Genomic DNA, 13344 nt, shown 5'->3' with positions numbered 1-13344 from the left:
GATATTGTTATTTTTCAAAGGTTTTTCAATCTTTTTATTTTTAAAAATATGATTGTAAGGTTTGAATTCAAATTTTTTTGAATTTGTTAGCTGTTTGAATGAGATATGGAATCAGATATGGAATGGGAGGATATTTGCGTGAATCAGGGAACAATATAACTGATTCTAATTAAAATTGGAACAGATTTTGTTTCAATAAATATAACACTGTCAGTTAAACTCGCGTCTGTATTTTCGCTATATTTATGCTATATTTTGGTATACCCGACTACTAGATAAATATTGGGTCATCTAGTTACGAATTGTAAATATAGCATATGTAGTTATAGGTTGTTAGAAAGAGTTAAAAGGTAGTTGTTTGTGAAAATTTTACTAAATGGAATTAGGGGTGTCAAATGGGCGGATTGGGCTGAAATTGGTCCAAACAAAATGGGCTGAGGTAGTAAATGGGTTGGGCTAACATTGGCTCAAAAGTTACTTGGGCTAAAATGGGCTGGGTTATGACCCGCCTAACTTGACCCAATTGTTTTGAAGGGTCTATGTTCTAGAAAAACATTTTTCGCAAAAAATATTTTTCTTGAAAATTATTTTTTGCGGATTTTTCTTGAAAAATATTTTTGAGGAAAGCATTTTCCGTGGTAAATATTTTCGAGAAAAACATCTTTCTTGAAAAATATTTCCCTTCATATTAAACATACCACAAACTTATAAGATACATGATTCAAGAAAAGTGTATACAAAACCAAAAAAAAAGAGGTAAATCTCAAGCAATAAACCCAAATTTAAGTAAATCTTAAAAATGGGTTAGAATTGGGCTAATATTAGACTAAGTTGGAGATCACTTTAAAATGGATTATGTTATGTTGGGCTAAAATCAGCCCAATATGAAAATATCTTGAACCCAACCTATAAAATATTGGGCAGATTGAGCGACCATCACCTTTTGGGCCAAGTTTGACACCTCTAAATGGAATCATTTGAATAATGGAGAGGATTCATACCAGATGGGCTATACTAAGTAGTGAACTTGTCAATTGCCAGACAAATTTCTCTAGAAGAGAAGAAGACACCAAAGTTGGAGAGTGTGAAAAGGACATTATATATGACAGATTTATTCCGTTGGATTGATACAAATGAACGGCCTAGATTGAAAGTAAATTAGGTCAGATGGGCAGGGGTTTAGGGCAGGAAGGACACGCAAGGAATTACTAGGAAAGGATTTTGACATTTTCGTCAACTCATCTATCCTTTTGTTAATTCAAGAAGGAAAGTTTTATCAGCACAAGTGCAAAGTATTATCGAAAAGACTACACTACCCTACATTTGAATTTATAATACCCTAAACATGCATATAGAAACTGCTTCCCAACTTAGCTCTTCTAATATATAAAGAAAAAATTAAAAGTTTAGTACATAATGTCTAGACTACTACAAGCCAGGTAACAAGATTGTGTGGAAGACATCACACTTCATGTTTACGATTTAATCATCTGCTATTGAAAATCTATGGATTAGACTAGTCTAATTTCATCTTGCTTAGTGTATATTAAAGGGAGAAGCGGTTTATATCAGAAAATTCTCAATTCACGGGGTTTAAATTTGAAATCTCAAGTTAAGAACAGAGAATTTTCATACATCCAACAACATTTAATTTATTAGCGATCGATCACATTGTTTTATACTATTATCACGATCTTAAACTAGACAGAATTGTGTATATGACCAACACCCAATATACTTGTTTCTCACGACCTTAGAGAATTTTTGTAACCTCTTAACCATTGAGTTGAACCTTCAGCTTGTATCAAGAGGTGTCAACACTGATATATATATATATACTCATAAAATTAAATTTTGGACCTATTTATACAATGCAATTTTCCGGAGAAGGGGTGTCGCTTAACACCCCTCGGGCAATGGTAGCTCCGCCCATGCACATAACTTTCGATGCAAAGTATAACTTTATAGTAAAAAATTACTAAAGTTGTATAATAAATAGTAGATATGAAACAATAACTTTAAAAATATAATTTCAATCTAAAAATTTTAAGATTTAACCCATAAAATTTAAATGTTGGATCCGCTTTTATTCCTCACTAAATCAATTTTACAAATCTTTAGGCACTCGTCAAATGACTAGGCTATCATACTACCACTTATCTTTAAGGCACAAATACTTAGTAGACCATACAAAATAATACTCCATCCGGTTCAAAAAAGTGTCCAATTAGTTTTTGGCATACCACTTAAGAAAATACTAACTCATAGAAAAAAATAGGTATTTTGACTAAACTATCCTTAATTAAATTTGCATATTATTATTAACTTGACACACTGAAATCTGGTCACTTAGCACTTAATAAAAATAAAATTAATTTCTTTTTGATTATGTAAGTAAACACTTATTTGAATCGAAATAAAAAAGTTAAGCGAACACTTATTATGTACTAGAGGGGATAATTGCTCTCCCCAATGCATGCATTTGTAGGTAAGGGTGTACATGAACCAAGTTGGTTCGGATGTTTTAAATACCAAACCAAACCAATTGCGTCGGGTTTTTAAATTTATACACCAAACCAAACCAATAAAATTCGGATTTTTCAACCTCCGATTTTTTCGGGTTATTCGATTTTCCCGGGTGTTTCGGGTTTTTTTGGGGGAAAATCTTCATACAAAACATATAACTTTTACTTCAAATATTTCTTTAGTCCTAGTAAGCTACAACTATATAATTAAGGTGTTTCTTAAGGAAAAAACAAAATGTTAGATAAGTGATGACATTATATTAAAATATTCAACAAAAAATAAAATAAAATCAGTTAAAATAAATATTACTAATTAATAAGCCATAAAGAAAATGACCATAATCTAAAAGTACTAAGTCATGCTAATAAGTACGGCTAATAAGTATTAATTACATGACAAAGAAAAAAATTAAGTTATTTATTTTCACTCTCTAAACCAATTATGCAAAACTAAAGAATAAATATCCAACATCATTGGCATTCCTAGTGGTGGAATTGAATTTCTTTTGTTAGCATTAGTGTTGAGTTGGTTTCGGTTTGGACTTTATTTGAGTTATTAACATCCGTGGGATATAAAACTTATTGATATTCAAAATTCTAAGTTCAAGCTTGAAATATAATATGATAAAAGACAAAAAACTAAGAAAAAATTTAAGAAATATTTATAAATTACATTACAAATAAATATTTTTATGTATAAAATATTTTAAAAAATGAATACATGTAGCGTCGGGTTGGTTTGTTTCGGTTTGACTTTTTTTTTAGCTAAAACCAAACCAGTTATGGTCGGTTTTTTTTTTTTAACACCAAACGAAATCAAACCAAATCACTAGTCAAATTTTTTTCTCGATTTGATTCGATTTATCAGTTTGGTGTGGTTTGTCGGTTTATTTTGTACACCATATTTGTAGGCATGAATTTTATATTTTGGTGGTTGAATTTGAGTACTCTAGGATGTTTTTCTTATAGTTTTGCGTACTTTTGATGTTAAATAAGAAGATTGACGATTTTCAAGAAATACCAAAATTATGCATTGAAGAGACCAAAAAATGAAATTTTATTGAGATTGAGGAAAAGCTACAGCTTCGATCGAACCAAATAGGTTTGGCAAACCTGGTATATGAGTTAAACATCTATTAGATATGTATAAAAATTAAATTCAAACTCAAATAATCAATGGGTTCAATGGTACCACGAATTCATAAACTTCAAATCATGAATCGACTATATTTTTATTTGAAATATTTCAAAATTATCAAAGACTCAATGCTTGATTTAACTTCATTTTTTTTACACGTCGTGTTAGGTACCCTCTTTGGGATCAGATTAATTCGAATAAATGAGAAATCTCATTTTGACGATAAAACGCTCCCTATCAAAATGACTTCTTTCCCATAGCTCGAATTTGAGACTTTTGATTAAAGATAGAAGAATATTTACCACTCCACCATAATTTTTAATCATTTTATAGTATGATCTATATATACATTATACAATTCCGCTCTACCTTTCAAAGTGAGTTAGGTCTGCGTACACTGTACCTTTCCCAGACCCCACATGGTGGGATTATACTGGGCTTGTTGTTGTTGTTGTACAATTCCATGTTGACATAAAAAAAATTGGATACTCTTTTTTTGAAAATCAAAATTGGTGATATCACCTTGTTCCCTCCCCCCCCCCCCCCCCCTCCCCAAGCATTTTCAGTTTCACGTCATGACCAGGGGACCAACGAAGGTAAAATCCTAAAGAAGAATAATGACTTGATCAGGAAATTATAAAATATTTTTTTTTAAGAGATCGACATTTCTAGCTAGAGACAAATGAATAAGTTAAACAAAGAACTCTATTTTTTCTGCCAAAAAATAATAACAATCAGAATGTACAAAGGATAATGTAAATTACTTTATTTGGCCCAAGTGTTTACTTAATTAGTATGAAATATTTAGGGGTGGGCACAGTTTGGGCCAATCCGAAATTCAAACCAAAATCCGAACTTTTTAAATATTTGGTTTGGATATTTGGATTATGGATTGGACTTCGAATTTTTTTTTTAAAATTTATGAATTTCGGATTAGATATGGATTTAGTACTATGGATTTTTGGATATCCAAAAATCTAAAAAATTTATACGTTATATCTAGCCCTATCTATATCATATGTGTCAGTACTAATAAGTCTAGTTTCTAAAGGTCCAATAGATTAGTACCTAAGGTCCTACCCATTAAAATATTAAGTCTAATATACAATTCTCTACTAAATCAAATATAATATAGGGTTTTCTTACTTTTCAAGTCTCAAAAGTCTCACGATAGTGTCATCCACGGCAGAGTTCTTTGTTATTTTTCCAGATGACTACTTAGATTTTATTTTATTCATTTCTACTTTTCCAGAATGCTTTTATTTGGTATGGATTTACTATGTTGGACATGACTTGGATTTTTTAATCCTAATTTGAACTGAAAGACTTTTTTACTGAGCAATTAAGATTTAGATTTACTTCTGTGGAACTAATACATGAATTTCGTTCCTAATAAGTTTGCCTCAACTCTCAAGAGTCAAATCCGAAAATCCAAAATATTCAAACCGAAAAATCCAAAACCGAACTTAAAATATCTGATCCAATCCGAACTTATTTGGATTGAATTTAGATTGTAATTTCTTCAATCCGAAAATCGAATATTCAAACCGAAAATTTCATATCCAATCCGATGACCCGAACGCCCACCCCTAGAAATATCCCAAGAATGATGTTAGTTGGTCTCCTGGCGATGGGGTACAGCCGTAGGCACGGTCAGATGGGATTGTTAGGTGTAAAGGTAGTTTAATTTTTATTATTATTATTTTCATAGTCATGATGGAAGCCATTTTCGATATATAATATAATAATATTCATGCTAAAATTCAAGATTTTATGACTTTACCCAATTTGACAAGTGACCGCTAATCTAAAATCTTTTTATTTTTTATTTTTTTTTAACTTTGAACTTTTTGTATTCTTCATAATATACTTTTACAATTATAAAAATGTAGTAACATGTCTGGGAGAGAATAAAAATATTAAGTTTGATTTTTTCTCATGTGCCTAAGTCTTGCTGAGAAAATTACCAATTATCTTTATTGAGGAAGATAACAAATATGTACCTAATTAAAAAATCGACATATATACAAACTAACCAAAAGACTATTATCCAGCGAAAACCTCATAATAAGTTCTTAACATAGTACAAGTGCTAGACGTACTTTTGATATGTATGCCAAATGAGATTGGGCATGTAAAGTTGGTTTATTCTTTAATTATTATTCTTCTTCGTCGTGATTTTGTGGTTTTTCCCTATGTGACAATTAGTGACAACTAATCTTAGGTAATCAGTATTGAAAAGGAAAGGGACAATAATAGTTTCCTTCTTAATGGTACGCATTATTTTTTAAGTCTATTTAAACCAACATCTTTATATATACATATAATTTTAAAATTTATTTAATTTTTAATAGCATGCTCTTATAGCTACAAAACAGTTTTGATACATTTAACATCACAAATTTTATGACTACTCTTAATATGTATCGAGAACGCTTTTTAAAAAACTTTGCGCCTAGTAAAATATTCGTTATGCCAATGAAATATCTGATAATTAAAAAGGAAAAAAGACTAGGCCAAATCAACCATAGATATAAATGGCATATTCGATTTGTCTGATAATACTCCAAATGAATTTCAAATGAAGTACAAGTACTCTCAAAATCAAGGCTGAAGATAAAGTCTAGGCTACATTTGATATTTAAAAATGATCAATTTTCTAATTTATATTTTTTTTCCACAGTTGAATTTACATCTTTTAAAATAATAGATTATATTGAAGAGATAAACCCTCCCCCCACAACAAACAAAAAAAGACTCCTCATATTTAAGTTGACAAAACTGAAAAATTATTCAGAATTAATTGATGCCCCTATAAAATAAAGATAGTCTTATAAAAAAATGGAGTACTTTTTTTTAAACTATCGAAATTTCCAAAAGAAGAAGAGGGGAATCTCCCGGTGAGCATTATGTTTATTTATAACAGCACAGAAAATGAAAAAATTAAATAAAAACGACAAATTTATATGTACGAACTAACAAGTCGAAACATTATTTCTTTCTAAAAAAAAAAAAAAAACATTATTTCTGACATAACAAGTCATCAAAAGCTCTTCTTAAAACTAAACTCTAAATTCTTCAAGAAACCCAGAATTCAAAAATAAAAGAAAATAAAAAAGAGCAACTTTACAAACTCATACATAGTGTGATCCTGATTGTCTTCCATCCAGTGTTGTTATTATTTCCTGCTGACGGAATTAATTTTCGAATCATCTTTTCCAGCCAGATAGCGAGTAATTAATAACTCAGCAATAAAAACTAATTGAGAATGATCAAAGACAATTAATTACCCGTTTCTCACGAAAATCAAACCCATTATTTTCGACACGATAATAATTATTAATATAGTACTATGATGAACTCATTAAAAGCTCTTCTAATAACTCAACTCCCAAGTCCTCAAACACAAGAACATTTTCTATATTTTTCTTCTTCTTTCTACTACTTCTCTTATGCTTCACTCTTCTTGTTTTATGAGTAGCTTTAAGAACAGCAGCTGGAGATAATCCATCTTTACAAGTATACTCAATTTTTTCAAGTGATTGTTTAACTTTTTCAATTGGAAAATTGAGAAGTGACCAAGGACCTCTCATTGATAATGCAGCTTGATCATAAGCTAAAGCAGCTTCTTCAGCAGTATCGAATGTTCCTAGCCAAACCCTAATCCCATTTCTCGTCGAATCCCTAATTTCGGACGCATATTTACCCCATGGCCTTTTTCTAACCCCAATATAGTGTTTTTCTTGATCTTCTTCTTCTTGTTTCTCTTGGGATGTTACTTCTTCTTGATCATGACTATTTCGGCTACTACTTGCTTTTGATGTAGTTGTAGTGTCTGAGGATTCTACAAGAACTTCTTGATGATAATCATATTCTATATTTGGTGAATATTGATCAGGACTATTTTGGCTACTACTTGCTTTTGATGTAGTTGTAGTGTTTGAGGATTCTACAAGAACTTCTTGATGATCATCATAGTCTATATTTGGTGAATATTGATCAGGACTATTTTGGCTAATACTTGCTTTTGATGTAGTTGTAGTGTTTGAGGATTCTACAAGTACTTCTTGATGATGATCATATTCTATAATTGGTGAATATTGATCATCATCAAGAAATGGATCATTGAAGAGAAGGTCATTATTCCATGGTGTTGGTGATTGATCATCTTGGAAGAAGAAGAAGTTGGAATGTAAAAATGTAATAGTGTCTGTCTCTAGTGGGCTTGAGTTGCTTGACATCTTTTTAACTTTTAGTGTTTTTGGGTTGTCAAGAGAGTCTCAAAGTTGTGGAATAGCTTAGATTATTTATATGCAGGAGGGCACGGGATGAGGAAAAGTGAAGTTGTGATGTTTGACTAGGTATAAAGTTTGAGGCGGATAAAAAATTTAAATTTTATCGTATGAATTCTAGGGCAGCAATTTGGAAGTGTTAATAATAGAATTTTGAATCTAGTTTCTATACTTGAGGGTCGTTTGGTACGCGGTATTAGTTGGGATATCTCAATATTAATTGTGAGATTAATTTTGTATCATATTTGGTAAAAATTATATATTTATTTATAAATTTATACCTTGTATCAAACAAGGTAAAAAGTGCATCCCAAACTTAAAGATGAGATATCCCATTAATCTTGAGATTATTTTATCTCATCTCTTAGATGGAATAAAATAATCCCAAGAGATGAAATAAATTAATTCCAAAATTATAATCCTGAGATAATTTTATATACTTACCAAACGATCCCTTAGTTAATGAGTTCTTTTGTTTATATATATAAATAAAGAAATTTGGTTAAGGCTACTGGGTTCTCACGAACTCATGACTGAGCCTCTATCTGCTGCTGTACAATATTTAAGGAAGAAAGAACAATCACTGTCATATTAAAAGTTTTACTCCCTCCGTCTCAAATTAATTGTTATATTTCGCTTCTGGAGCGTTAAACTATATAAATTTTGATCAATTTTTTAACATGTATTTTTTAATCAAATTATCATAAGAAAAAGTTTCAACTTTAAGTACTTTGATATAGTTTTTAAATATTAAAATTTTAATTGTAAAATATTAAGCTATATAATATAATTTAACTTTGAAAATTTATCTGAACTCGAGAAACAAAATCTGACAATTAATTTGGGACGAAGGAATATTAGAACTTGTTATTTTTAAATATGTTATAGATAGACATTTATATGATTATAAAGTATATCACTAAGAATAATTAGAAATATTTTAAGAGCCAATTAGGTTGCCATTGTCTCAGTTAGGAATTCATGATGGATGGATATATATGACAATTTTCTTCTCCAAGATATTTACCTTTTTTACGAGATGATCCAATCCCACCCTATTTTTTATGATTATATAAGAACAAGTGGCATACTGTTGAACGTGGATGGGGTCTTATTCATTAATTAAAATATGCATAAAAAATTAGCTTATAGGATGAGGTGTAGGTCGTGTGTAAAGCTTGGCCAAAGTGTCCATATGTATTAATTGTCATGTGCTTTAAGCCAAGTGGCAATGGTTCCTTAGCCATCATCTAGAAATTCAACGTAACGTCCATGAAATGATTATAAATCGAAACAGTCAGATTCGAATTTGATAATAAGTTTTAAATTTTAAAATAATGGGTATTAAATATTAATAACTGGGTACTGAATTTAACTTTTTTTTAGTGAATTTATCAATACAAATATCTCTACTTGTGGAGTAAATCATGCGTCTAAGTCTTTGTAATGACAGAATTCTCACTACCTTCTGCAAGTTCGGGCCGTGAGCATGGTAGAAATGAGTTTTCAAAGAAGCCAGCCGGGCCAAAATCAACATAAAATGAGAGAAGGGTCCATAAAATTTAAATTTAAATTATTAAATTCGTCTGAATACGTACTTAATTTCTTGAATACAATAAAATTTCTTCCATCAAGAAGTGTCAAATCAATTGTCTCAAATTTTCCTACGCAAGATTTCTGAAGGGATTGCTAAATGTGCAAGAAAACCAAGTACAGCTTTTAGTTTGACCAAAAAAAAAAAAAATTGTGTGAATGATATAAAATATTTTAAATTATTTATAAATTAGTTATAAGTAATTTTATTATAACTGATATTAATTAATAAAAGACTTTTATGTTATGTATACTGAATTACCAATACTGTAAAAAAATCGTTAATGTAATTAAACCTGTCATAATCAAGTCAGTTATCATATTTATCGGTTAATCAGTTAATTATTACCATGAAATTTAATTATTTTATAAACAAATATATTAAAAATTATATTATTATTGTGCAGAACTTAAACTCTTGCTAATAGAATAAAAAAAAAAAGTAACCTACTATCGGATTGAATCTTATTATTGTGTAAAAGAAAAACCACATCAACTTCTAGAAGCATGCAAATGTTGCTACTAATAAAAGGAAGCCTCTTCAATATATAAGCATTTATATAGGAGCTTAATTACTATCCACTAATCGGTATATATGTTTACTATTTTTAAAATTTAAATTTTGAATTCATCGCTCCAAAACCATGTTCTCTCTCCTTCATATTACCCATTTAGTACAAACAAGCTGTAGGTAAATGTAGAGATTTCAAAAAGTCAATTATTTTTAGATAAAGTGAAGCTAGTGCTCAAGAACGTCATTGTTACGCCACCTAATTCAAGACCTTTTCTTTTTTGGGTGTCACAGCCTTTTTAGACTTGGACCTACGTACTAACTAATTAATTAAAAACACCTAGAAAAAAAACTTTATTACTCAATTCTGCTATGATGATTAATAATGATTAATTAAAAAACACTAGAAGGTAATTGGATATATATAGTCAAGTGGGAGAACTTTTACTAGGTTGTTCTCATGAGACATGACAAATTCTTCAGGAAGATTCCCTTTATAGGATTATAAGTATTTATTAATATATGATTTAGCTGCCTAAAGTCTAAATCGTATCATATGTAGTAGTAGTAGTAATTTACATACAGATGAATTTGTGCGGTTTAATAAAAATGAGATGTCCACTTGACCAAAATACACCTACTAACTTTTTTTTTTTTTTTTTTGCATAAAGCTGCATTTTTGCCCTTTATACTTTTATTGATTTTTTTTAATTCTTCAATACATTTATTAATTTCTTAAATTTTCTTCAACTATCCGCATTGATCTACAAGATGGGACTTAGTTTTATATATTGACAACTATAACATTTTACAATACTAACGAACTTTAATTTGTCTTACCAGGTTAATTACCTGACTTATTATTCGAATTATTAATCACTTATCAGAAATAGTTAGTTATAATTATGTTTTAGGTAATCTGATAGTGTAATTATTATATTTTACATCATAAATATATAGAAACCAAAGTCTTAAAAGTTTGGATAAATTATAATACGTAAATACATGAATGAGAGAACATAAGTCTTTCCTCCACTAATTATTTCAATTTTCAATGTGAATAATTATATATATTTCATAAGGTTATTGTTTAACCTTAAAATGGAGAACAATTAAATTTATGCGTGATGCCAAAAATATATGGCTAAATTCAATTTGATATTAGATTACAAGGGAAACCAATAAGTGAATAAGGAAGCAGATCTGATCAAATGTTAATTAAGTCCGGCCTCGGGTATGGAAACCGAGGTCGATATCCTATGCTGAGTATGTACACGATGGATAATGGAAATGAACTCAAGAACAAAAATGGAGATGAATGCAAGTAATTCTTTTGCTTTTGATATGAACTCTTTCTTTGTTTCTGTTGCCAACCCCTACAATGGATGAGAACCGCCTCTTTATATAGTAGGGGAGTCCTAACCCTAATACAATTCTAAAACAAAGGAAAAAAATCTGGTGACAGCTGTTGCCGAGATCAGCGCCGAAATATCCGGTTGAGGGCGGATATTTTGGTCTTCTTCTTATGGCAGTTAATCGCCCTTCCTATAACGCCTAGTCCCCGATCGAATTCAACGCCTCCTTCTCGATGACCTGGTCGGGTTGTGACCGAGCACAACCATGACGTCGGGAAACCGAGCATGTCCGTATCCTCGGTTTTACCCGTCTACAGATAGTCCCCCCCCCCATTTCCCGAGGTAAAATTATTGACGGCGGGTAATGGACCTAGATAAAGCTGAGCAGCCTGCCTCCTATTACCTAGGATAAGACCTTCCATTCAACATTTCACTCTGCCCGATGCTAGGTCATCATTATCCAGCCGCCAGATCCTTTTGGGAGACCTCACCGTGGCAGAGTCCTTGATACGTTACAGTACCTCTGGATTCTCTTTCTATATAAAGCCCATGCATCCTTCATGCTCCTACACTTCTTCAAATCTCACTTTGCTCCTCCTCAAAAAAACCTACTGCGATTCCTGTATTGAGCTCATAATACTCCTCGGATCTTCAATCTTCTTTTTTCAGGGCGTGACTACTTATCGTTAAGGGAAACTTTCCACAAACATGGATTACGTCCCATTACTGACTCAAGGTGAGGATCAGCATTCGCTCATGCCATCAACTGGAGCCGCTGGTTCTAATAGGGGGTTAGAATCTATCGCTGCTGGTATTGTTCCGTCAAGTTTTGTCTATACGAACGACTATAAAGTTCTTCACCATCTCGACCCGGTGGAGAATTTCGAATCTTGTATCGGTGATGGCGCCATTACTACAGTCTGGGAAGATTGCCACTTAGGCGCACACGTCGACATCCGCACCGTTGGGGATGGTGTCAAAATAAATCATCATGTTGCCGGTTACTACTTATCATATACTTATCCCTTTGTCATAGGGTTCACCCTCCCGGTTCATCGAGTGATCGAGGACTTCTGTCGTTTGTACCGGATATGTATCGGGCAGGTCGCCCAGTAAATTTGGAGGCTCATGTATTGCATTGAGAAGTTGGCCGATGCGGCCGGAGTCGCTTTCACCCTCGACCATTTGCTTCATTTATATGTACCTCGGGTGATCGGAGGGGGAATTGTTCAGATGCTTTCCAAGGGAAGTCGAAGCCTAATCGATCCGAAAGACGATTATGACCGAGGATGGCTTTACCGGTTCGCGATGATACGCACGGTTCAACTTCACCATCCATCGTCTGCCGATTTTCCTGAAGTGTGGAACCCTTCACCAGATCCGGCTGAACCCAAGCTTGAAATTGCTATCTTTGAATGGGTGATTGCCCTTCTCCAAGCTTCTCGTAGCTTAGGCCGTTCTTGGAGAAGAATGGCACCTGAAGGGTGGAAAGGAAAAGACCACAGTAATTTCTTAATCTGATCGTTTCGACCCTCATTTCCCTGTATTATATCCTAACTCAATACCTTTGGTTTCCAGGACTCCAGACGAGGAGGGCTTCTAAGGGAAAGTCGGTAGCTGAGGACGTAGTTCGGGGAAGAAGAACACCTGCTCCATCGAGGCCACCTAGACGCAGGGAGGCTGGAAGCTTTCCCGTTGTGCATTCGGGGGTTGGATCTCGGGTTCGGACTCGTCATATCATGGGGACCCGTCGGGAAATGCCTTCTGGCGAAGCTCCGCCAACAATTGTGCTCGATGAGGAAGACTTACCGGGATTGGATATCCCGGATTCATCCGCCTCTGGTGCAAGTCACGGGGATATCTAATCGGTATCATACATCATTATCGCATCCCATGGATAGGCTCGAAGATCTCAACCTCCGACTTGTTA

At 32.4% G+C, this 13344-nt stretch overlaps 1 protein-coding gene across 1 annotated transcript; it reads right to left on the bottom strand.

Moving 5' to 3' along the window:
- Positions 1-6932: 6932 nt before the first annotated feature.
- LOC132640564 (ethylene-response factor C3-like) lies at positions 6933-8039 on the bottom strand. The gene has a single exon (XM_060357189.1). It carries the CDS (start codon positions 7902-7904, stop codon positions 7014-7016), a length of 891 nt encoding a protein of 296 aa, XP_060213172.1. The 5' UTR covers positions 7905-8039; the 3' UTR covers positions 6933-7013.
- Between the last annotated feature and the right edge of the window lie 5305 nt (positions 8040-13344).

The sequence above is a fragment of the Lycium barbarum genome, chromosome 5 (assembly GCF_019175385.1).
Source record: "Lycium barbarum isolate Lr01 chromosome 5, ASM1917538v2, whole genome shotgun sequence".
NCBI classification, from domain to species: Eukaryota; Viridiplantae; Streptophyta; class Magnoliopsida; order Solanales; family Solanaceae; genus Lycium; species Lycium barbarum.
The sequence above is the reverse complement of the archived record's forward strand: the minus strand, read 5'-3'. Positions and strand labels throughout refer to the sequence as shown.

Coding starts and splice junctions, on each gene's coding strand:
- LOC132640564 (XM_060357189.1), bottom strand. CDS start 7,904: ATGTCAAGCAACTCAAGCCCACTAGAGACAGACACTATTACATTTTTA.